A 26497-nucleotide genomic window follows, 5' to 3' on the forward strand; every position below is an offset into this window, starting at 1 on the left:
TTGCCCTCGTTAACTACATTATGTTCATGTATAAAAAGTAAAAAGGGATGTATGGATAGATTTTATAAAGCAGCACAAATTAAACATGATTGTTATTTTATTTGTCATCTTTTCTTTTTTGAGGCGAACAATGAGACAGTGATTTAGCTGTACAAAATCAATTTATTACAAAAACCTTCATGATTTAAAACATAAAAAGCATATTCCCTTTGTAAGACATAATTCACCATTGTCAGCAATTTTGGCCATTATATCCCAGAATAATTTGTAAACAGTAGAGTTGAGTTTATATTTTGGTCATTTGTAAGTGCCTTCTGAATCAAGTGTAAGTGTAAACAAATGTAATGTATTTCCCTGCAGCAGTGTATCTGAATGAATCATTGTTGTATAAACAGATATGGATGAAACATTTTACTCCCCAAGGAAAATTGCGGCTCCCCCACCCGGCTTTGACACAAACAAACTCTGTTTTTCCATCGCTGCTCTGCGTGGATCGGGGCGGTAGTAGGCCTCGCTCACTGCCTGTAAGAAAGACTCCACTTTCTCATCGGGAACCATGGAGACGGCACAGCCGCCCCATCCTGCTCCTGTCAGCCGGGAGCCAACCGCCCCCGACTTCCTGTTGCCAAGAGAGACAAGAAGTCAATATTTCAGGAAAGACAATATTTCACACAGGGTTATATATTTATCACTGACCAACCCGCACTAAATATACACATTTGGATAAAGATGTCCACACACAATGTTTACTCCCAAGTTTCTTCTTATTTTCATCCTACTTGCTTTTCAATGTGAAGCTGTACTTTGGCACGGTGGAGCTTTAAGCTCTCAACATGCTAACATTTGCTAATTAGCACTAAACAAAAAGTACAGCTGAGGCTGATGGGAATGTGAAAAAAAAAAGTATTTATTTTTGAGTGTGCTGTTGTTGAACACCATTCTGGAAATGGATAAACTTGTAATCAGATTTTTCAGTCCTTTGTTAGGTTTAATTGGTAGTGGCATTTTAAAGATGCAGTTTGATTTAAATACAGTTACATCTTCTATTAGTATCAGTGGGTAACCTCCGGGTCTGAAAAGTGAAGCCAATGCTGGAGTGCCTTGAACTGTCATTCTTTCTAATTGCCAGCAGGGGGCGACTCCTCTGGTTGCAAAAAGAAGTCAGATTGTGTAGAAGTCTATGAGAAAATGATCCTACTTCTCACTTGATTTATTACCTCAGTAAACATTGTAAACATGAGTTTATGGTCTCAATCACAAGTTTCAAGTCTTCTTCAATACAGCATGATGTTCATTTAGTAAATTATGGTCCCATTTAGAGTCAAATAGACCATAAAGGAGGGTATGCTTTAGGGCGTGGCTACCTTGTGATTGACAGGTCGCTACCACGGCGTTGTCCAATCTGGGAGTTGTCTGTGTATTCGTCTTACAACTTTAACCCTTTCACAGTGTGTTTTCAGTTCATGAAAGTTAACTCAAAACGTCAGTCCACAAACCAATGGGTGACGTAACGGTGACTACGTCCACTTCTTATATACAGTCTATGTTTAGTATACAATGGTTTAATATGTTGATTTCTTATATGCCAACAACAAAAAACAGAATAGAGTTTAGTATGTTATACTCTGTATGATTAGTGTGTAGTATGGAATAGGAAGCCAGCATCAGACCAAAGCAGCTAAGTGGAATTCATCCACACAACTTGCAAATTTGTCTAAAGTTGGTTGTTCTTCACTTTTTTATTGGTCAAGTCTTTAAAACTTGATTGGCTAATATTTCATTTCATTTCATCCCATCCCGTCCTGAGTCTAAATCTCTAATAATAGCAGTGAGCTGTACTCACAGACAGATGTCCACCAGTTGATCCAGTTCAGGGCAGCTGCACTCATACAGGTCTCTGCAGCTTGCATGGCTCTGGTTCATCAGGTCTCCCAGTAGCCCTACGGACCCGGCGGGTTCAGAGTCGCACACGCTCTTAAAGCGCATCACCCGCGCAGCTTCACCGTACACGTGCTTGGCTCGCTGGTACAGCTTGAAATGCATCACTGAGAGAGAGGAGAGGCAGATGTTTGTCCGGTCATTCATCTGCTTGGTTGTGACGATGTCCACATAGGGCTGGGTTAGACTAACCCGTTTTAAATATAATTTATTATATATTTTTTTAACAAATGCCTCCATATCAGTAGAATGTGATATTATAAGAGTCACTTATTGCTCTTTCGAGGATGTTTACACATAAGAAGGTTTTTGAGAGAGAAAACCATCAGTAATGGCTGGTTACTGATTATTTTTGTCAGCCAGAGCAGATGAAAATGGTTGGAAATTTGCATCACATAACTTTATAATAATAATAATAATAATGATAGTAAAGTATATATAAGTCCAGGAAAATACAAATATCACAATAAGACAATTAGGGCTGTCCTTGACCAAAAACATTCTTAGTCCACTAACACTTTTATGATTTTGTCGGATAATTGATGAGTTGATTTAATCGACAGATCTGTGAAACTGAGTTTCTCCACAAAGAATCACACAAAAGCACCTCTTTAAATCCTGTGTTTATCAGAGATGTGCTCATAAGTTTCTTGGAAACAAGTCATTTAACATGATAAAAGCATAAAAAACGACTAATCGACAAAAGAAATTTTAGTCGACTAAGACCAAAACGACGAGGGACCAAGAGGGGGCGGCTCTTGTGACAATAAGTAAAATTCCAGATGATATTTACTCTCATATCGCAATACTATATTAATATTTAAAAAAAATGTTTTGCCTAGTTCTATGTCAAAGTAAATATGGCTGCAACTACCTATCATTTTCATTGTTGATTAAACATTTTTCTAATTTGGTTCATCTATAAAATATAAAAAATGACTAATGCCTATCACAAGTTACCAGAGCCTAAAAATAATTATTTTATTATTCTGACCAGCAGCACAAAAACCCAAAAGATATTAAATGTACAATAATATGAAGAAGAGAAAACAACAAGTCTTCACATTGCAAAAATTCAGATTTGAGCAGCTTTTGTGGAATATTACGAGATAACTCATCAATTACCAAAATTGCCATAGTTTAACCTTTCCACTAATCAACTCCACTAATAATTTCCACAGATTAGACATGATTCAGCTCAGAGATGATGTTTCTGTGTTATGCTGCTCACCATGCTGAGTGTTGGCGCTCAGCAGCTCAGTGGAGAACTGCTCGGCGGTGACGCCCAGCGCCTTGCAGATCTCCTCTCGGCTGTACGGCTCAGGATGCAGCACTTCTTCCACCAGAGCCAGCATCTCCTCCAGGGAGGCCTTCAGCTCCGTCTGAACCTGCACCAGCTTCAACAGCCTGCACGGGTCCAGACCTCGCGCCTGGGCCAGCATCTGAGTTCAAGACAATGAAATGTGAGATTATTTACCCCTCTCTCCTCTTACACACACACTCTCCTGTTTTTAAGGACAATGCTTCACTACATGCTAAATAGTCAAATTAAATAGTAATTGTAATTACAAAATGTTTTTAGGCAGCTTAAAGTTTTATTACCCATCTCACAGCTGCAGGTTATTTATTTAATTAAGTCCAATACTGTGACAAGGATGCTAAAGTTACATGATAATCTAATTCATAACATTTGTGTTGTAATATTCAGTATTATGATTCTCTCCACTCTAGGAGATTTGCACCAAACCTTAATGTTTATGATAGCATATGATGATATAATGATTTATCATTGTGTTTATGGACAAAATGTTTATGTTGACAGGATTTAAAGGTCCTACAGATTACTGTTTCTAAGCCTCCTTGGCTTGTGATCCCTTAAAACAAAGTGATGCCTACACACGATTCCCATGACAGAATGTAGATGCAATAAGACAAGTAACTTCTGTTGATAACTTCAAGAAAAACCTCAAAATGTATTTCTATTATCTTGCTTTTAATTAAGTCTACCTTTTTCAAAGACAGCATTGTTATTATTTTATATTTCTCATACTTGTTTTATGGTTTCATATCTTAAATTAGTTTTTTTTTTTACCATTATCAACTTGTTATTATTAATAGTATTATCCTACTTTGTATCTTTTTAGGATTCTATTATTTTATTGTGTCCCCTGGTTTTAATACCTGTTATTGATTTGTCTCTCTTGTGAAGCACTTTGAGCTGCATTTTATGTTATGAAACATGCTATATAAATAAAGTTTTTTATTATTATTATTATATGAAGTGTAATGAAGGTACAACCAAATAATTATTTTACCTTTCCAGTTTGCTTGATTTAATTAATTATAAGAGGAGTGTTGAAGATATTTAGCATTTCACAACAGCAAATCAATCGAGCAAAATCTAAATTCAGAGACATGGTCATAAACTTTGTGTCATAAAAATGTTTTTTTTTTATAATTTAAAATATTTTCCAGCTCCATGAATCATCCTTTTTCCCTCCTCCCACCCCCTCTCCAGAATCAGGTTGAGAACCACTGGACAGGATCACTGTACCTTTGTGGCGATTCGACACTCCACCACTCGGATGTTGTAGTGAGAAGAAGCAGCTTTGTTCATCTCCACGCAGCAGTTGGAAATCACAAACACGGCCCCATCTGGGAGCTTCACATCGGTGGCCCGCAGAGGCTGGAACTCTATCAGCTTTGCCTGACAGACAGTTGAAAAAATAAAGGTGAAACAATGAAACAAGTGGTAACTGTTGAATACATGAGACAATTGAAACAAACCGTTAGTCAAGTCATTACTTGTATAAGGTCCCAATCAGACTTAAATGTATTCAGTGTATTAATAGTTTGTGTGAAAAAATGACCCTGATCAACTTGTAGCTACCACATGTTTGACCAAATCTACTGAAAGGAAAGTGACATACAGTTCCTCTCTCTGCCAGGAATGAGATGGACTGGTCCATACCGCCTCCCTCTGTGCCAATGTAGCGCTCACTTTTGGCACAAATCTCAGCCAGTTCCACCTGAAGGATCACAGAGTATGATGAGAAAATGACTAAATAGAACAGGGCTGTTCTTCACCAAAGAAAGTCTTAGTCAACTAACACTCATACGATTTTGTCGACTCATTGATTAGTTGATTTAATTCAGGGGTTCTCAAACTTTTTTGGGCCGAGGGACCCCTTAAAGGGGAGAACATTTTCCAAGGAATCCCTCTTAATCGTACACAGATTAGGCATAATGCTTACTACTCTTAGACGCCATTGGAAATATGTGTATTTGTATTCTAAAACTTTTCAACCTAAATATTTCAGACCTGTTTCATAGTGATAAACAGAAACACATTTCAATTTGAATCATGTTAAAATGAGATGATATAATCTTTTATTAGTCCCACAGCGGGGAAATTTGCAATGTTATTGAATGGTGTTATATCCTATTTAGACAGAGGGTAATTTTATTCAAATTGCATTTGGACTCAACTTGACAGCCTTTATACTTTTCAAGTAATTGATCTTAAAAGCATAACAAAGGCATAGTCCTAATAAATCTAGACGTTTAAACGTACCAGTCTAAAGCTGACTTTCAGTTAGTGCTTCAACTTAAAAAATAATGAATTTATTGCTGTGTGTCACAAACATATCAGAGTTCCAAAAGATAATATGGGGACTAATGGACAAAATATCCTTGTTTTATTGGTGCAAATGGTATCCATATGTAGATATGCAATTTTTAATGATACAGCACAATTTTATAATTTATAGTAAATTATCTCGTGGACCCTCTGAGTGCCACGGACCCCTGGGGATCCCTGGACCCGAATTTGAGAATCACTGATTTAATCGACAGATCTGTAAAACTGAGTTTCTCCACAAATAATCACATAAAAGCACCACTTTAAATGTTTTGTTTACAAGACGTGCTTTCTTGGAAATAAGTCATTCAGCAAGAAAAAAAAAGCATAGAAAACAACAAATCGACTAAAGAAATCGTAGTTGACTAAGACCGAAACGACCGATTAGACGACTTAGAGGGGGCAGCCATAAAATAGAACATTTGAAAGCACATTATAGGTTAGTTTTCAAGTCAGGAGTCACATTTGCTTGCGCTATAAAGCATTTTACCTTGGAGAGGGACTTTTGATTTGCCTCCATTGTTACGAGCCCGGCACAACAAACTAAGGCACTAGAACTGGAGAGGCCGGAGCTGGGAGGAATGGTTCCATCTACAACACATGACATCCCGGCTAAAGGAGCAATCCCAAACTTCTCCTGAAAAAAAAAAAAAAAAAACACAGAAGGAAGGTTACTCATTTGGAGAAAGTATCACTTTGCTATTGCATACTAAATTTGTCATGAATGCAGACTACATAGATCTTACCTGAATACCTTTCACTCCACAGAGAAAATAATAATGCCACTTTGGATTGTCTCTGTCTATGGCGATGTCCTCTGAACACGACACAGTGAAATCCCTGAAAACAAATGATGATACTGTACATGTGTTTGCACAGTGTACTGTAAATATTCAACAATAATCATGGGTCATTACTTGTACTGATGATTTGTGTTGGCCAGTCTGATTGTCCCTGAATTGTTCACTGAGACGGCCGCCATGATATTCGGTTCAATGGCCATGGGAAGAACAGAATAGCCACAGTAATCGATATGCTCTCCTGTAAAATATGAGAGATGTTATCATTAGCAGAAGCCATTCATCTAACTGTTAATACCAAAACAATTTCAGTATTGAGCAAATAGTAAAAATGTGTCTGAAAACATTGATAACACTTCATTTTACAGGTCTGAAAATGTCATGGTAATTAGGTGATAATTAACAAGTAACCTATTTGAAATTTCTTTAAAATAACTGCCAAATTATCCCAATATTCACCTAAAGAATTATCAGAAATCACTTTATTATAAACATTATATAATAATAAAATAACATATAATAGTTCAAATAGGGCCCTTAGGCTTGAGAAGCGACTGTGTGCTGCTCTTTATTCGGAGGTGGAAAAACAAAACTAATAGAAGACACTTCTGATCAGGCACAAATCTCATTGTATGACTTATTGTCTACACAAAATGTAGATTTTTAAAGAAAGTTATTTGCTAATTATTATCTATTGATCAGCAGCATATCAATTAACTTTGTATTCTTTTCCTGGAAATGTGTTAAATAAATTACCAGCTTTTGGGAAATAGCAGAATATGATTATTAAATAATGTTTATAATAAAGTCATTTTCAATAAATGTTGAGGTAAATATTGGGGTAATTTGGCAGTAATTCCAAAGAAATTTCAAATAGGTTATTTGTTAATTGACACCTAATTACCATTATCACAACGTTTTCATAATGTAACTTTGTTCTTGTAGGTCCATTGTATCTGGAGTAAATACAGCAACATCAACCTAATATGTTAGAATTGACAGAAAACTACCTTGAGTCAACTAAATAGGCTACTATACTATACTATACTATACTACACTATACTATACTATACTATATTATACTATACTATGCTATACTATGCTATACTATACTATACTATACTTTACTATACTATACTTTACTATACTATACTATACTATACTATAATATACTATACTACACTATACTATACTATATTATGCTATACTATGCTATACTATACTATTTTATACTATGCTATACTATGCTATACTATACTATACTATACTTTACTATACTATACTTTACTATACTATACTATACTATACTATACTATACTATACTATACTATAATATACTATACTACACTATACTATACTATATTATGCTATACTATGCTATACTATACTATTTTATACTATGCTATACTATACTATACTATAATATACTATACTGTACTATACTATACTACACTACTCTACACTATACTATAATATACTATGCTATACTATACTATACTATACTATACTACACTACTCTATGCTATACTATACTATGCTATGCTATACTATACTATACTACACTACACTACACTAGACTATACTACACTACAATATACTATACTACACTACACTATAATATACTATACTACACTACACTACACTACAATATACTATGCTATGCTATGCTATACTATACTATACTATACTGTGCTATACTATACTATACTATAATATGCTATACTATACAATACTATACCATATAAAGTGAAATTACCTATTAGATTGACTCTTCCAGGTGCACATGCATAGAAGAGAGGAGATCCTCCAAACTTTGTTTCAAAACTATTTTTCAAGTTTTGTAGCCTGTAAAGAATTACAAAAGAAGAAATGAAGTGAGTATCACATGTGATCCTGACAATCTGCATCTATACTGCTACTTACCTTTCATTGGCAGTGACCGCAGTCTTTAGCTTTGGAGGGTTAGTGGCCATTTCTACCTGTTTAAATACCTATGACTGTACTTCTTCTTGTTGTCAGACAGGAGAGCTTTAAAGCTTTATTAGCAGATCCTGGTCGCGATCAGCTGACTGTCACAGGAGCTGCAGCAGCACAAACACGGAAGTGTCTGGAGGACAGGAGGCGTGGTTCAACCCATTGACGTCGGCTCTTGTAAATCACGGCGACTACATTTCCCATAATTCTAAGCGCGTTGTTACCATGGAAGCGTGGATAGCTTCTACTAGATCCGGGGGTTGGCCGCAGCGACAATAATATTTAGGAAATAGCTTTTACTGTGCATGTTTTGTTACAGCGAATGGATATTAAACTAGTATATGCTGTTAGTGAAATAATATATATATATAGTGTGTGTGTATATATAGCTATATTACGTGTAGTGTGTGTATTTGACCAAGAACACCCGCACGGAGCCGCGGTGGTTTGGCGCTGCTAATGCGCGCGAGTTTTCAAAGTGGGGAAGTCTTTAAAGTGAGCACTCAACAGGCAGCTAGCCGGATGCTGCTACGGTTAGCTCTGTAAAGTTACCTCACTAAGGTTTACCAGCACTACTCAGCCACAGGACGCGCACAAGCTGTTATTGTCTAACGAATCCACATCTTTGTTTAAACGCGTTGTGTTTCAAAGCATGTCTAGGTTGTTTTTAAGTTGTTGTTGCTGGGCTCGTTGTTGCTAAGGCAAGCTAACAGGAAGCTAGTCAGCTAGCTGCTGTGTGATGTAAACAGTGATGTGGCTGTTTGCTAATAACGTCACTTAAAGACTGGAATAACACACTCACCAAAAGAAGCCCCATCTATACTAACAGGTAAGAACACGTTGTGTGTTTGTTTTGGCTGGTTCATAACTTGGTGTGTAAGCCATGCATGGTCCATAATGTTCATTTGTTTTTATTAAAGAACAAAACATTGTAACTTACACACTTTGCTAATGTCTGTAGTGGGTTATTCTATGTTTATAATGTAGATAGATAGTGCAGGGTAACAGCTGTGATACACAACTATTAAAAAAAAGGAAATATAGGTGCAGAAGAGACTGTTGAAAATGAGTATAGTGCATTATTATTTGTCCTGCAGACCGTCCTCCTTTGTCCCCCCCCCCTCATGGATGTATCAGGACTAAAAGAACTGACCAAAGTGACATATCACTAAATTATATACTTCTTAAAACATTGATTGATAAGACATGTAAAAAATGTTACATTGCATTTTGTTGCATTGCTCTTGCATTGCTCTGGCTCATATGTCTTGTTAAAAGTGCAATTCATATTTTTGACAATACATTTGCAGATAGCCTATGCACATGAAATCACAATATTATGGGTAATAGAAAATATATAACTAGCATTTTGTGTGTGTAAGCCATGCATGGTCCATAATGTTCATTTGTTTTACTAAAGAACAAAACATTGTAACTTGCACACTTTGCTAATGTTTTTTAATAGTCGTGTATCACAGCTGTTACCCTGCACTATATTCATTTTTAACAGTCTCTTCTGCACTATATTCACTTTTTTAATAGTCCTGTATCACAATTGTTACCCTGCAATATATTCAGTTTCAACAGTTTTCTTCATCTCCTTGTATTTTTATATCTGGTATATTTTTTTGGTACTTTGTACTTTGCACTACTAACTTTTTTTACTGCCTTTTTACTAACATGTTTTGCACTATGGAACTGTGATGCTGGAAACTTGAATTTCCCTCGGGATCAATAAAGTTACTATCTATCTATCTATCTATCTATCTATCTATCTATCTATCTATCTATCTATCTATCTATCTATCTATCATAGGTCTCGTTAAAAGTGCAATTCATATTGCCATTTGACAATACAATTTGCAGATAGCCACATGAAATCACAATATTATGGGTACATTTTTGTGTGTAAACCATTCATGGTCCATAACGTTAATTTTTTTATTAAAGAACAAAATATTGTAACTTGCACACTTTACTTATGTATATATAGTATCTTTGAATACGTTGCTAATGTCTATAGTATGTTATTGCTAACTTGCTACTGTATAAAGTGGGTTATTCTATGTTTATAATTTAGATTTGTTATGCTAGTTATAATAGTCAGGTATATTTATAGTTTATTCCAATATTCTTTATATTTTGTATTCTATAGATATATTTATTTAGTGTTGACATGTACATTTTATGTACTGTTCCTGTGCATTGCTTGATTAACCTGCTACTGTAACACAATAATTTCCCAATTTGGGATCAATAAAGTACATCCATCTATCTATCTATCTATCTATCTATCTATCTATCTATTGTAGGCTACACCACTGTTGTCTTGGAAACAACATCTAGGTCACTATAAGCAATAAAAATCCTGAGGTTTCTGAATCCTATTTTTAACGCCAACATCACACGTAACAAACACTTTTGCTGGTTGTTTGTGTTTTCCCTCTTAAGTTTATTTTTTGTACTTCTTTTTGCAGAGCATCCTACACCAACAGGCTCTGCGTCATGTCTATTGATTTTGACAGTGCTGCTCTTCAAACCCAGCATGATGAAGAAGAATACGACCAGGAGGACTATGCAAGAGAGCAAGAGGTATAAACGCATAGCTACAGCTAAAGTTGTTGAGATAACGTTTGTCTTACAGTCACGCTTGTGTCTCGTTGTTGGATATTCTTGTGTCACTTGCAAGTATGCTTTTGTTAACGGTAATGTGCTGTGATTTCTTGAGCTCCTGCTGGTTTCTGGATTGTACATATTTTCAAACATCAGTTATCCAACATATCAGACGACAGGAGATATCCATTATTATGAAACAATAACCTGTGGTGTGTGCAGTGCTGTATGTATTACCTGTCTCTACTTCAGAGATAACTATTACAAAATAATTATTATCACCTTTTGCTCACAGATTATGCATATTGGCATGTTGATATATTTTTGTGCATTACATTTGTTAGGTCCTTATTTGTTGTTTTTCTGAGTTCATTTTTTTCTGCTGAAGCATTCGAGGTATGCTCTGTTACACAGCTAGACAGGCATGCTGTGTTATTACTCACGCCTACAATCTGTTGCACCATGAACCTGAGCTATTATTGGCTCAAGGAAAAGGTTTCCTTCCAGGTGTGTCACACAGAAACTAGCTCTGCCCTGTGATTTTTTTCCTACTTTCTTTTTTAGAGAGGTTCAGGTTTAGGTTACCATGTTTCTGTGCTTGGTCCCACTTGTACTTGAGTAACTGAAGCAAGCATGAAGAAACTGAATGAGTTACCAGTGGGCTTTAATACTCAGAAGAATGGGGCTTTGAATTTAATTCTCAAATGGATTTTTTTTCTTTGATATAGCCTATTTAGTATACACAAGTTGGTCAAGTGGAAAATGTTTGCCACCACTAATTGGAATGTTTCTGCTCCAGTTAACCTTGCTATATGTTTTGTCTAAACAATGGAGTTCTTTGGGAGCAAAAAAAACACAGCGATACCGCAGGGAGCCTCTGCCGACAACATGCCAGACACGTTTTGGATGTTTCACACAGAAAGTCTTCTGTACAGAAAGATTAGTCTTGGAGGTTATCATGTGGCTTCACAGCTGAAGCAGAAGTGCCTCTCCAATCTTTGTTAATGTGTAAGCGGGATAATATGGGTCCTTCGGTTGTGGACACGGTGGAGGATTTGAGGACTATTCAACAGTCCTTGTGGGAAGTAAGTCCAGCTCGCGCCGCTTGTTCAAGCCTGGTCAGTCTGTTACTGATGCAGAGGTGGATTTGACTTGTTTTTGTGTCATTAACAGCAAAGATGTTTTGACAGAAGAATACATTGTTGTTTGTCAGTTTTTTGTTTCTCTGTTTGATTGTATGGACCGAGGGAATAATTTTGGTTTATCTTGTTTTCAAATCACTTTGGAGCAAAACTCTACAGATGTACCCCCTGACACATTGTGTCTCTCACTCTGTCAGTGGTTGCTTCTCTGGGCTGTTTTTTTTTTTCTTCTATTTGCATAACTTTATTACTTGGTTGCGGAGCAACCTTGGTGACTCATTTCCATGTGCTGTTTTTCCGCAGCTGCACAAATTGCTCACCGACTTGCCCGATGACATGCTGGACGACAGCAGAGACTCCTCCTCCCCAGAACAGGAGTACTCTACCTGCAGTAATAAGAAAACTGGAAAAGGGTAACACACATATGTTGTAGTGATGGCGAGATGAAGCTTCATAAAGCATTGAATCTCTCCAGCAAATTGATTTGCAAAAGAGTTCAGTTCTCGAGGCTTCATGTGCACACAATACCACTTGTTGGTCAAAGAGTGAAACAGGCAGATATATTATAGATAATGTGATCTGTAGGGATGCACCGATCCAACTTCTACAGTCCAGATACCGATACTGATACCTGGGCTTTGGGTATCGCCCGTTACAGAGTACCGATCCGACACCAGTGTTTAATTAATAAGCTGTATGCCTCACTGTGTGGAAGTGACTGGTATCATTCTTTTATATGTAAGGCAACATCAGGCTCGACTTAAACATTGTTTTCTAACTTTGCAAAACAAAATGTAGCAAATAAATACATGGATATAAATTAACTGAATTGTTATTTGTCACTAAAATAATAAATCATACACCAGCATCTTGGTAAAACATCTTCGAAATTAACAGGAATTACAATTCAAGTGTACACTTTTTTTATTAATGCATCAACAAATTTGTTCAAAAAAACTTAAACTGGAATTAAAATTCCATTATATAATGTATATAGTATATAAACATAGAATCAAATGGACTAGATCGGCACTGTTGTCATTGATACCCAATCCAGCTATTTGAGTCAGTATCGGTCGGATCGGTATTGCTGCATCCCTTGTGATCTGTGATATAGGCACTGTATTTTGCACTAGTAAAGGCTTGGGAATAATGACAGTCAACAATAAAAAAAAGAAATAAAAATCTATTTCCATGTTGGCTAATCCATTTATATCACTATTGTGTCTATTTTCTGGTAAGTAGCATATATAATGATTGTATAACATAACTGTAAAATAAACTATAATTGTTTTGTGAGTAATGCATCAAATGTTGTACAGGTAAATTATTCCTTTGGTCAGTAATTGTATCATAATAATGGCAGGAAAGTCAAAATTAGTGTTCTAAAACGGGAAAGTGGCAGTGGTTTAACCGGGCAGAGGGCAGTGAATGTGCTTAACTATAGGAAAATGATACAGGGCAGACTTTATTTGTTTTTATTCAAGAACAATAATTTCTCAGCTGTGTTTTGGCTTTGGGCATCATCAATGACATCATTGGTCTAAAACGATACAAACTTCGATACGCGCTTCACAGAAAACTTACTGATTACTCGACACGCTCCAAAGCCTCTGCAAAGCATGCAACCTCACTAATATATTGCTGCTGACACTAGTAATCTCAGATTTGAAGAACTGTGGGTGTGGTTCAAAACAATCAGACATACCTGGTTGCATTGTAATATAATTATGTTTTTTGCCTTCTCCACTCAGCCCACAGTCCACGTGGACTCAGAAATGGTCAGATCATCCAAGGCCAATTTCTCATGAACAGGTAGGTTGTTATTTTGTTTTCACTGATAGATTTTTGAACTTCTGAACTTCTAAAGAAAAAAAAGCATTACTAATACTGTCAATGTCTCTCTGAAGAACTGTGAAGTTGATTATGATCAGCGCTCCCATGATGAGTACGCTTTTGGGGATGGAGCTGTTCAGATCAATGGACATCACCCTCAAAGTCAACCTCCGCCTCGCACCTGGAACCAGGATCATCAGTTCACCCAGGGAGATTATTCATACACCAGCGTAGGCACGGAAAAATCGACAGAGACCAACGATTTCTCCACAGACGAGTATGAGTCCAAACCATATCCTCAAGGCACTAATAACGCTGTAATGTATAATGGAGACGGAGGACGCAGAGATAACCAAAACTACGGGGATCCCAACAACGGCAGGAACCATTTTCAAGTGAGTGGAGATTTATGTTTGGTCTATTTTGTCATTTCAGATGCTTTTCCATTTGGGCTGCAAGGACTATTTTCATTTTTGATTAATCTGTTGATTATTTTCTCGAATTGAGGTTGTTTGGTCTATAAAATGTCAGAAAATGGTGAAAATGTCGATCAGTGTTTCCCAAAGCCCAAGATGACGTCCTCAATGTCTTGTTTTGTGCACAACTCAGATATATTTACTGTCAGAACATATTCACATTTAAGAAGCTTGAATCAGATAATTTTTACTGTTTTTTTCTTAAAAAAATTACTCAAACCAATTAATCGATTATAAAATAGTTGGCGATAAATGTAATAGTTGACAACTAGTCCACCAGTCTTGTGCACGTTTTACAATTTTATTGTGTATTTGAAAAAGAGAGACTAGTTTACTGGTGAAACTTTGACTTGGTTTATTCTTGAGTTATTGAACACAGTAATGTTTGTATTTCAAACATGCTGTTTCTTGTGTTTTTGATCTTCAGAATTTAAAATCTGGCGCATTGGACAGAGGAGTGGATCAGCACAAGGCCAGCTACAACCCTCACCATCCTGCCCATCAGCCAAAGATGTTCAACTCACAGGCCGTTCACCAAGAGGGCCAATTCGACCATCTGCAAAGAGAATTCCTCGACTCGACACAACGTGAGTCTTACATTCTTATTTTAGTTGCTGGATTATTAGCACAGGAGACATGTAAGTCACAGTAATAGTTGAAAAGTGATCCTGTTGCCATGAATGTCAACATATACAAGTGAATAATCTGAGGTATTGTTTTGTTGTCAAAGTGCCATTGAGCAATACATTTTCAAATGATATCGCTGAAAATTGAAATGTCTCCACACAGTTTAAATAAGGGGTACGTGATTGTTGTGTTGAATATACATGTTGTGCTGTGTTTCAGAAACTGCTGATAGAGAGCAGCTTGCCCAGCTGCAGATTTTAAATAAGGCTCAGCAGAGGCAAATTGAAGACTTGGAGCGAAAACTGGAGGATTCAAGACGCAATATGAGATATATCGAGCATCAGTTTGCAATTGCCAAAGGTGTGTTTCACACAGTTTTTGCTTTCAAAATGAGGGGTGGGAATTGCTTGCAGTACATAGCCCATGTAAAGTAATGTGATTATACAGATTTTTGTAATACTTTTAAAGATTGAAACTCAATGTTGCTGCATGTTATGATTTATTGTTCTTTTTTCTTACATGCATTTAAAAGCTAAAATTTAAGCTGTTGAACTTGGAATGAATAATCCCCTCTCTCTAGGCCACCTTAAAGACGTATGAGGGACTACCTCTTTTAAAGAATAGTTTTTCAATGTCTGACTATTGTCTGACATTTATACTTTCCAAATATGTTTTGTTTTTGTCGATACACAATTAAAATCAAGGTTATCTATCATTCTATTGCATTGATTGAGATTGATAGACAGAAATAAAAGTGTGTGTGTTCTCACTTACTTGTGTATATATGCCCTCTTGTGGCTGTTAAGAGGGCTTGCACTATCTACAGACACACTGGGTCCTGCGCTGCCCTTAGGTGTCCTTGTTTTCTTACTAAATGTGCTGCTTGCAGGAACATAATACATTTTTTTATCATCAATAGACGAAAAGGATGGCCTAGCAGTAAGCCTAAAGGAATCCAGTCATTTAGTTGAAGAGGCCAAGCAGAGAGAGGTTCAAATGCAAAACAAAGTGAAGGCAATGGAGCAGCAAGTGCAGGTCCTCACTGAGAGAGACAAGGAGGTAAGTTCTGCACTGACACACTCCACCATTTTCCTCCTTTTCATCCTCTTAATAATGGTTTTAAAGCTAAATAAAAGATAGTCTGCAATATATCAGTTTATTAAGGCAGAAATGTATACAGTAATTTAATTTTGTCTGCAGACCATGAAGAAGCAGAGGGTGGCGGAGGCTGCAGTGGACAGCATGAAGCAGCAGATGTTGGAGCTTTGTCGCTCTGACACCCTGTCCAGAACGCGGCAGCAGCACGACAGAGATCTTGTTGTCATAAAGGAGCAGCATGACGCTGCGCTGTTGACACTACAGCAGAAGCTAGACTCTACCGCTCAGGCTCTGAACGAACAGGTCTGTAGTGTTACTGTCACAGGAGCTATAGTCTAAGCCACCTGCAGACATAGTAAACTCCTGTGTTGTTGTTTTGTTGCTTACAGATTGATGTTGGTCAGAGGTTACGAGAGCAGGTGAAGCAGCTGGAGCGCCAGAGGGAAGAAGAGCAACTGGAGAGAGCCAGAGTTGTAAACACCCTCTCTCAGCGTCTGGAGGAGAGTCAGCAACAATGTGCCAAGCTGCTGCAGACAAGTGAGTGAATGTGGATTTCAACCACCTTTTTGTATTTTATGTACTTGCTGAAAACTCTGTTGAGAAGAAATCCCAGAACATCAATGAGCAACTTCTATGCATGTGTTTTATTTTTAATTCTCTCAATTCCAAATAATCTTTTCTTCTCTGTTGTGGTTCTGTTTTCTTCAGGTTCAGTGCAGGAAATGAGTCAGATACAAATCAAACTAAAACAAGCTCAATCATCCAAGGCACTAAGTGAAAACATGAACACAGTCTTACAGGTTTGCTCTCAGATTTTTTTGCCCCAGAATGGAACCATTCTCAAAACATTATTACTCTAAAAAGATGTGCTTACTAATTAAACTTTTCATCTTTTATTTTTATCCTAAAGGAGGATCTGGCTGAGTTGAAGGAGCAGATCACGCTGTATGAATCTGCTGTGAAACACGGCGTTATTGCATTAGACCTGAACAGCGACTGGGACAACCAGCTGTCTGAATCCTGTGTGGATTTAGGATTAAAGAAAACTAACAGGAAAAATGGCTTGCTTCACAGGTACACCATGATTATAGGGTAGAGACTTTGTCATCATTACATTGAATCTGAGTGTCATTTTGTCTTCATGCCATAATTGCTAGTATATACTGTGAAACTTTGTCAACTGGTGATATTTTCACCTCATTATCACCACTAATGTGCCTTACTGTTTGGTCAGTGTTGCTCTGGCTCACCTGTCGGACTCCAAGCTGCCCAAAGATGAAGCTTTGCGGCTGCTGCGAGTGGAGATGCAGCGCTGCCTGGGTAGTCTGAAGGGGAAGCGGCAGAAGATCAGTCAGCTGCAGGAGGAGCTCCAGCTCTGTCAGGCTCAAGTGAACGAGCTGCAGACCCAGTTAGATGAAGCCAAGCTCTGCTCTTCGGTAAGGACTGCCGTCTACATGACCAGACGCGAGCTGCATTGCTGAGCAAAGCATTTAAAACTACACTGACTGATCGCTATTATTCAGATTTAGGTAGATTGGCCAATTTGATTTCTTGCTGCTACAAACAGAAAAAGGAAAAACATGCAATTGGTTCAGGTAAGATGACAAAACTATTAAACATAAGGATCTATCATGCATGTTCTTACCAAAACTATTCAGTTGTGTTGGCATAAAAAGAAACAGATAATAATAATAATGATTTTATTCATAGAGCACTTTTCAAGCCATAAGCACAAAGTGTTTTTCAAGGAAATTCAAAGCATAAACAATAGAATAGGTAAATTATGAAGCATATCCATATACATATGCACATAAATAAATACACACACACAGGAAATAACTCTCAATGTCAGCTATTAGGAAAAGCCATTCTATATCACCAAAGCTCTTATAAATGTTATGTTACAAGCATAAAACAATGCATAAATAAATACAAGGTAAGAGATTAAATGGCTCTAATTCAAATAGTGATCATAAAAAAAGCTGCACCTGTCTTCACAGGTCAGAGAGAGCAGCCAGATGAAACATCTAGACATAACTGGAGAGTCTCAGAAAGAGTTCACGAGAATACAGGAAGACAAACGACACTTGCAGGAGCAAGTGGAGGTTGGTTATAGTTTCGTCAAATCATCAAATTAATTATATTTTTTGCTTTTAGACTATATCATGAGACTGGTGGTGTTCTATCCAAACTCTAGGTGTTAGAAAAGAAGAATAAGGAGCTGAAACAGAGTGAGGAGAAGGTGAGGTGTGCCAACTTGGAGCTTTGCACCAAGATGAGGCAGATGATCCAGGAACTGGACCAAGAGAAGCAGGAGGCTGCTGTGAGGTGAGGCACGGAGGAGAGAGATAAGATAATGTTTTCTTTACCTTAAATTATCCTAAAGTGTGTATTCATGTAAACACGTTTCTGTTTCTTCATGGAGAGCTGAGCGGATTCATCAGCAGTATAGGGACGACGTGGTGGACCGGGTCAGTACCGAGCTCCTGCTGGAACACGACGCTGAGATTGAACAGCTGACTGCGCAGCACCAGCAGCAGGTCCAACAGTTACAGTGAGTCCTCTGCACCTGTCAATGAAAATTGTCGTTATCTGGAAACTTTTGCAGCTCATTTACATTTAGTACTTGTTACTTCTTAACAGGACCCAGCTGTCTGAGGCCAACGATAAGATGTTGGCCGTGCAAGAGTGTTACATATCTGTCTGCCAGGAGAAGGACATGCTTGAGAAGGAGGAGGCTTTGATCAGAGTCAATGAGGTATACAAGACAAGATCCTTAAATATGTTTACAATATCAGAAGCAGTGGGACATGGTTCTTATGCTCATCAAACCATCGGAATGGAGAAATTAACAGATTTCAAAAGATCAAGATACACTATTGTAGGGTATTGCTTTGTGTTGATTAATATTAGTGCGTTACTATTTACTTTAGTACTGATTTTTGTATGTGTTGACTCAGCTGGGATGCGAAGCTTTTACTATTCATATTTGACAATTTGTTTACTGTGTTGCTTGCTACACGCTGTATTTCACAAATCTGTTTCCCTTAGCTGAAGTTGCCTGTATCCAACATAGATTACCTGTGGACTGAGACTGATTTATGATTTGGTTATCTTTACCAGCAAAAGATGAGAGAAGCTGTGGAGAAGCTGAGGGCTGAGCTTGAGGCTCAGCATCAGGCCTCAATAAACCAGCTCAAAGCTCTCTGGTCCAAAGAAAAGGAGACCGAGATCCAGCAGCAGGTGGACTCTCATGTAGCCTTAGCCAAGGCTGCTTGGAAGGAGGAACTACAAAATGTAGGCTCTCCTGTCATAACTGTCCAGCTCCCTCAAGTCCCTAATGGTGATTTTACATCAGACCTGAATGTTTGTACTGCTTCTGTGCAGATGGAGAAGACCTGGGTCCAGAGGCTGGAGGAGGCCAGGGGAGAGAAACACAAAGAGACTGCTGAGGCAACCTGTCAGGCAGATGAGGTTGAGGCCAGCAGTGTGACGATTACTGTTGAGGAGCTGGACTCCAGACTCAGTGTTCAGAAACAGCAGCTGCAACTGGAGGCCGACAAAGTCAAACGCAAAGCGGTGGAGGAAGCCAGGAAAAAAGCCCAGAGAGAGCTACACAAGAAACACCTGGAAGACATGGCCAAACAGGTCAGTGTGTTTTTTACTTTTTTATAATACTTGTGCAAGTTAGCTAAAGATGCTTTACTGTACATTTTGTATGAGTGGCACCATTTGGAATCAATCCAGTGCCACTAGATTTGCTAACGCTGGGATATTCACACACCGTTTAGATTTTTTTTTTCTCCTTCACTTTTTCGATTTCCCAGCTACAGTACGTGATGATTTACATGACACATCCTTCCATTATTTGAAATAAGCAAATGAAGTAGGGTTGAGGTTTGAGGTTTTCACAGTACCATAACCATCTCAGAAAATATCGCGGTTTCACTGTATCACGGTATTACACTATTATTTGTATTATTGTGATTGTTGTTGTTGTTGTTATTGTTGTTATTGTTATTATTATCAGTTACAATGACTCTTAAAGGAATGAGAACAGAATAATAAGAAACAGAATTATAAACCTGATTAAAAAAAGTGTATAACTATAATATGTTATATAACTGAAGCATGTTGGTTTACATTTTAGCAGCACTATAGCCTGTAATTAACTACTTGTGAGCTTTTAAAATAATGTCCTGTGATTATTAACAATCAACATACACTGTTGGTCTGTATCTTTACTTCACACACTCACTTATGTCAGGTACCATAGAATACCGTAGATCAAATGTACACGGTATGATAACCATGAACTTTCATACGATGGTATACCTTCATACCGGTATACCAGAAACCGGTTTTCTCCAGCATACCATGCTCTGTTCCCCTAACATTTTTGGCTATCTTACTTTCATCAGTGGTTGACAAATTTAGTAATGGACATAAATGTGTTGGTGTTTCAGGTTGAAGGTGCAGTAACCAGGGCCTACAATCGCTGGATTGAGGATTTGACTTCATTACCAGAATACCAAACCTCACTCCAAAAAGAGAGGGAGAAATGGGAAGAACTACAAGAAAAACAGGTATGACAGGGTTTTATCTTTGTGAATTAAAAAGTGTCACTGCTGTCAACTGAGTTGTCTTTTCTCATAATATATAAATTTAAATGTGTTGGGTATCTCAGGCCTTAATGGAGGCTGAGGAGCAGTGGCATAAGAAGCACAAGAACCAGCTGGAGGAGCAGAGCTCTGGATCGCAGAAGGTGGAGGAGCTCCAAGAGGAGGTGGCAGCTCTCCAGAGTCAGCTGGACCAAGGGGGGAGCGAGCAAGCTGCCCTGCTGAAGGCTGAGCTAGCCGGAGCGAGAGCAGCCTGGAACCGAGACAAACAACAGGAGATCTCTGTCATCCAGGTCCGCAGTGAACAGGTGTACCAAAGCAAGCTGCAAGAGCAGCGCAAAAAGCTGGAGCAGGCTTTGCAGCAGGCTTTGCAGCAGGCCAGAGAGGACGCCGATCTCCATAAGAAGGAGCTGCTCCTGCAGATGGAGGCCAAGCTACAGCAGAGTCTGAGGGCTCGAGAGGAGAAGTGGAGATGTCACCTTGCAGAGAAGGAGCAGGCTCAGCGAAAGCAGATGAGAGATGAATTACAAGCGGAGCTTCAAACTGGTCTGGCAGAGGTCCAGGCACAACTTCTCAGGGATCCCAAAACAGATCAGCAGGGCACTGAAGACACCAGCAGGACCAGTGGAGCCACAGCAGAGGGCACAATAACACACATCATCCATGTATCCTGCAAAGACATAGTCAGCAGGGCAGTATCTCAAGCCAAGAAGGAATGGAAGAAAGTGAGTTTTTATTATCTGTTATGTAAAGATGAAATAAGTGATTTGATCTGTTAATGATTTAGGAGGACTGGCTCTGCTCAATGATTCAAATATTGAGTCTGCAGAGGGCAGAGGTTGTAGCACAAGAAGTACTCAAAGCAAAATAAATGTGTGTAGTTTGCACAGCCAACCCGAGTTGGGTACAGTTGCAGGACAAGTCAACAAAGGAAAAGGACATTATTTACTAATGTAATGTTTCAACCTGCAAGGTCTTCGTCACGTCTTTTTTACTTGCAGGTCAAAACATTGTATTAATACAAACTTTGAGAACTTTTTAGTGTGTGAACATCCTGTCCTTTTCCGTTTGTCACAAGTACTGTCATGTTTAAATGCTGTAGCATTTGTCTGAATGTACCGTTTTTATTCTGTTGCGTGTTTTATGTGGTATAATGTACTTTATTTGTGCCCTTGGGGAAATTCATTTTCATTCTGTTGTTATTTTCCTTGATTTACACACATGCATCAAATGTGGAGAGATGTCAGAATGATGGGCAGTCCGAGCAGTTAAGGGTTCAGTGCCTTGCTCTAGGTTGCCAAGCCATGTCCCTTACCCTTGTTTTTCCCTTTATGATTTTATTTATGCCCCCACAGATAAGTGAGGAGAGACTGAGCCTTGTGTTAAAAGAAACACAGGAGCAGCATGAGAGAGAAATCAACAAAAAGCAAAGTATGTAATGCACTCTCATTGTCCCTTCACTAAGCAGGGCATTGTGAAAACGTTCGATTGAAATCCTTATGAAGTGCAATATTAATCATTTTGATTAGACTATAGTGGAGTGCCCATCAAGAAGTTTACATGACCGTATTGTTTACCATTTCCAGGCTCTTTGTCCCAGAGGAAGGAGCAGGCTGAGACCTTAGGTAAGCTGCAGAAGAAGAACCAGGAGCTCCAGAGACACTTAGAGAAAGCCTGTCGTCAACTCCAGCACAGCGTACGAGAGCACAAAACTGCCATGAAGCATCAGAAAGGTATTAAATGTGTTTAAAAAGTTTCTTTAAATGTCATTTAAATAGATTTACTCAACATAAATTGTATCTGTGTATTGTAGATGAGCACGAAAGCAGCTTACAAAAGGCAGAAGAGGGACATCTGCAGCAGCTAGAGGAGGTGAAGAGAGCGTCCTCAGGGTTTGTGCAGTTTTTTATAATTTTTTATCTTCAGTTCAGGTCCAATGAAATATTGGTTCATTGGCTGCTTATTGCTGCTTTGTTTATTGTTACATACCACGTTAGACCAAAGTGAAACAAATGTGTATTTTTATATAAATGCCCTCCCTTCTGTCTTCCTTTCAAGTGTCAAAGATTTTGCTTAATCAACTTGCATTTCGGGGCATATTTAGATATTCTGTCCAATAAAATCTTAAAGATTTTTGGGACTTCTCCTATTATATTAAATGTGCCAGCCTACGGTCCTCATTATGATGACTAGCTCGAGTAGAACTTTTACTTTCAGTAATATTCAAATCAAGTCCTTCTAGATATAATGTCCAGCCCCAACATCCTGATCCATTCAGAAACCATATCAAAAAAGCTTTTGATGGACGTCCAGCGGGCGGTGCTTGGTTTTGGCCCGACTGTTTTCAACATGGCGGTGGGGTCGCAAACTTTGTCATTTTACAAGTCTCTTCAATATACAAAATATTTATATGGTTAATTTTCTGGACTATTTATAGAAAAGGAAAGCTTAATGTTTTAAAACTGAGAAAAAAAATCCTTGATCTACATTGTTTTTGTTTTGGTTGCAAAACAAAGTAGTTACTTTAAAATAGCTGAAAATACATCAAAGTTCAGTGAGCACTTACTGTTATGAGTTACAGTGCTCTGAAAAACTACCATCTGGTCGACTGTACATTATTTCAAACTTGTTATTCAGATTTATTATTTAATATTTATAAAATCTGGCTTCAGTAGATAATAGTAAAGTTCTGCTAAGCATTCAGTGAAACTAGAAATAATACTTCTTCAAGAAGCTTTTATTTGATATATGGATTTCCTCATTTATTTTAAACTCCAAGATGAGCATGGTGGTAGTAGTATTCATAGTGATAACAGTTGTTCATTAATTTCAATAAAATGATGGCAACAACTGAATTGTTCTTGCTTACAGAAGTTCTGATCACCAACAAAATGTTCAGCAAAGCCTCGAGGAGATGAAGCAACAATACCTGACGACTGTAGAAAAGATCAGAGGTTTGTAATGGTGCTGATTTTTGATAGAACTGTGTAGATTCAAAGTATTCTGGGACACCATAATTCAATGTTACACCCCCCTGGAGGGGTTGAGGAAGGAGACAGTGCAGACAAAACTTGACACTATGATGTCCCGTATTATACTTTGGATTTGTTATGTCCTCACTTTGTGAATCTGATGCAGGTTTGCAAGTCATTTTCTCGTACATGTACCTAGTGAAAAGCGCAGATCATAATTGTGTTTTTAATGGCAGGAGACATGCTGCGTTACCTCCAGGAGAGTCGGGAGCGAGCAGCAGAGATGATCCACAGGGAGGTGCAGAGGGAGAGGCAGGACACTGCCAGAAAGATGCGGCGCTATTATCTGACCTGTCTGCAGGAGTTACTGGAGGATGGAGGAAAGACTACAGGGCAAGAGGCCATAATTGTCCTAAACTTGTTGGCTTGCTTCATCATGGCTCCTCAGGCTAATTGTATTGATCTTCCTGTCTTCTGCAGGGCTGAAAAGAAAATAATGAACGCTGCAAGCAAGCTGGCAGCCATGGCTAAAGTGCTGGAGACGCCTTTCAAAAGTAAATCTGGAAAGAACTACGGTTTACAAAGTGAGTCCTGTTGTGCAGCTCTGCTTTACTGTAGATGTTTCTTTATTTGTTTCAGAATATCAATGTGGTGGGAATCTGTGTTTTGTTTTGACAGGTTGTTTGACGGCTGTGACCACAGCTGACTGCGTTCCAGGTAGAAACGCAGGTTTCAGTAAGAACCCGTCAACACTGACTGAGCTCCCTGACGTCAAGCCAGAGGAGAGATCCCACAGGGAAAAGACCTCCACTGATTCAGAGCAGAAACAAACCGCTGCAGCGAGGACTAAACCTTTGAGTCACCAGGACATTTTTGCATCTGGGAAGGAAGACGCCTCTGTAGATGCAGGACTGAAACCCCAAACTGTTGCTCACACACACCTCAGCTCTTACAAACCTTCTCAACAGATGGCTTCTCCATCCCAGGTGGATTTTGACAAAGGGTCTAGGAGGAGTAGAAGCAGGGAGCTGTACCTCCAGGGAGTTGATTCAAGCAAAGCAGACAGCCACCCCGACTCTGATCGACAGAGTAAACCTTTCCTCACCCAGGAGGTTCCTATCAGAGATGAGAAACGGACCGACTGGAGCATGACCAGTAGTGACTCAGACACAGGCTTCCAGGTTTCCACACTCTCTTACTCTGGGAGACAAGTCGAGCCAGTGAAGCCCTTTTCTATCTCTGCTGTGTCAGCCAGGGACTCAGGAGAGTTTGGCGGTCTCACCCCAGATGCTTCTGACCTGACTGTCTATAATGAAATTGCCAAAAAGACACCTAACACCCAGCCTTTGAACTTTCACCTTGCAAAGATAAAAACCCACAGAGAGCCCACCCCTGGCTCTGAGGCAGAGAAGCAGCATGGAGTTTGTTCCAGGCCTCTGTTCTCTGAGTTGAGACAACGCCAGCAGGACAGCGGCTTCGACAGTCCATTCTACCAACAAAAATGACAAAGTGGAGGGCAGGTATGAAGTGAAGTAGGGAGACGAGCTTGAAACTGACTTGACAATTTCAGTAAGCTTACCAAATAGTGCCTTTTTAATTCAGTGTATAAAGTTTACATGATGTAGAACCTTTGCCTTGATAGCTGCTTGCAGTGTCTTTGTGTGTATGTGTGTTACATAAACTTTGTTAAAGGATAGTTTGACATATTGGGAAATGCACTTATTTGATTTATTGCTGAGAGTTAGATGAGAAGATTGATACCACTGTCATGTTGCCAAGTGAGAAGCTACAACCAGCAGCCGGTTAGCTTAGCATAAAAACTGGAAATGGGGAAACAGTCAGCCTGGCTCTGTCCAAAGATAAGTTTCAGTCTTTTTGCTAAGCTAACCAGCTGCTGGTGGTAGCTTCATATTTACTATACAAACATGAGTGGTAGCAATCTTCATCATTTAACTCCTGAACAAGAAAGCGAGTAAGCGGATTTCCCCAAAATATCAAACTATTGCTTTAATTTGTAGTTTTTCCCAGTGTGAAAGAAGCACTGGTTACATTGTCTAGATGTGTTTTGAGGTTATTTCTTTTGGCCTCTTATACATAACGTTTCAACATTTCAGTCTAGCTTTAAAAATGCAGCTGCAGGTTTTGTTTCTAAATATACAACAAGGGTTTACTTATTAAGTAATAAATAAGTAAACAAATGTGTGCTTGCTTAGAAGTGATTCTTATATCACAGGTAAGTGCACTTGTAAGAAAATGTTTATGGGTCAACAGCCACAGCTCTGCCCACACGGTAATATTTAACTTGTGATACCTCGAGTGACCTATACTGGCAGGTCACAGTACCCTGTAAGCCTACTGAACCTACCACTGCGTATCAGGTGCAGGTTTATACAAAGTTCATGTCCCCCTGTGCTCTGTTTTCTTTCTCAGTCGGTGTGTTTGTGTTTTTTTATATTTTAAAATATTTTATATCACGTTAATGAGATATGCTGTGCATAGATCATACGTGTTTTTTATATATTGACTTAATTTGTTTTAATAAATTGTATCATTTTATTGCAAATTTAGAGGGAATAGTTCATTTGTCACGGAATTAAGAGGGTATAATGAATTTTTCATGAGTGGAACCTCTTCAGAAAATCCTGTTAAGTATTTAATATATTACTTTTGGTAATCTCTAATGACATAAAGTAAATACAGTCCTACTACAATTTAATATAAACCAAACCATTTTTCATTTTCTGACATTTTTATAGGCTAAT

The 26497-nt window shown here is 38.4% G+C and overlaps 2 protein-coding genes across 4 annotated transcripts; one reads left to right on the plus strand and one right to left on the minus strand.

The window, feature by feature from the left end:
• Positions 1–79: 79 nt before the first annotated feature.
• On the minus strand, positions 80–8351 carry galk2 (galactokinase 2). The gene is made up of 10 exons (XM_037767277.1): positions 8302–8351; positions 8135–8223; positions 6496–6619; positions 6325–6418; positions 6069–6215; positions 4869–4967; positions 4493–4645; positions 3170–3380; positions 1844–2045; positions 80–619 (listed from the first exon to the last, which is right to left on the minus strand). The coding sequence occupies exons 1-10, from the start codon at positions 8349–8351 to the stop codon at positions 412–414; spliced, it is 1377 nt and encodes a 458-aa protein (XP_037623205.1). The 3' UTR covers positions 80–411.
• Positions 8352–8573: 222 nt separating this feature from the next.
• Positions 8574–26298, plus strand: cep152 (centrosomal protein 152). Of its 3 annotated transcripts, none has more exons than XM_037767272.1 (28): positions 8574–9181; positions 10830–10944; positions 12411–12520; positions 13862–13922; positions 14018–14338; positions 14847–15006; positions 15266–15406; positions 15966–16105; positions 16247–16447; positions 16534–16681; positions 16853–16944; positions 17055–17218; positions 17379–17580; positions 18145–18249; positions 18342–18472; positions 18570–18698; positions 18788–18902; positions 19268–19441; positions 19532–19792; positions 20611–20730; positions 20832–21488; positions 22119–22194; positions 22350–22496; positions 22577–22655; positions 23635–23717; positions 23972–24128; positions 24216–24319; positions 24414–26298. In XM_037767272.1, exons 2-28 carry the CDS (start codon positions 10858–10860, stop codon positions 25238–25240), a joined length of 4992 nt encoding a protein of 1663 aa, XP_037623200.1. In that variant the 5' UTR covers positions 8574–9181; positions 10830–10857; the 3' UTR covers positions 25241–26298. The 3 variants fall into 3 exon arrangements, with proteins under 3 accessions (XP_037623200.1, XP_037623199.1, XP_037623202.1); XM_037767271.1 differs by having other exon boundaries at positions 8575–9181; positions 12411–12517; positions 13859–13922; XM_037767274.1 differs by lacking the exons at positions 8574–9181; positions 10830–10944 and adding an exon at positions 11687–12050 and having other exon boundaries at positions 12411–12517; positions 13859–13922.
• The last annotated feature ends 199 nt before the right edge of the window (positions 26299–26497 follow it).

Source organism: Sebastes umbrosus, chromosome 4 (assembly GCF_015220745.1).
Source record: "Sebastes umbrosus isolate fSebUmb1 chromosome 4, fSebUmb1.pri, whole genome shotgun sequence".
NCBI classification, from domain to species: Eukaryota; Metazoa; Chordata; class Actinopteri; order Perciformes; family Sebastidae; genus Sebastes; species Sebastes umbrosus.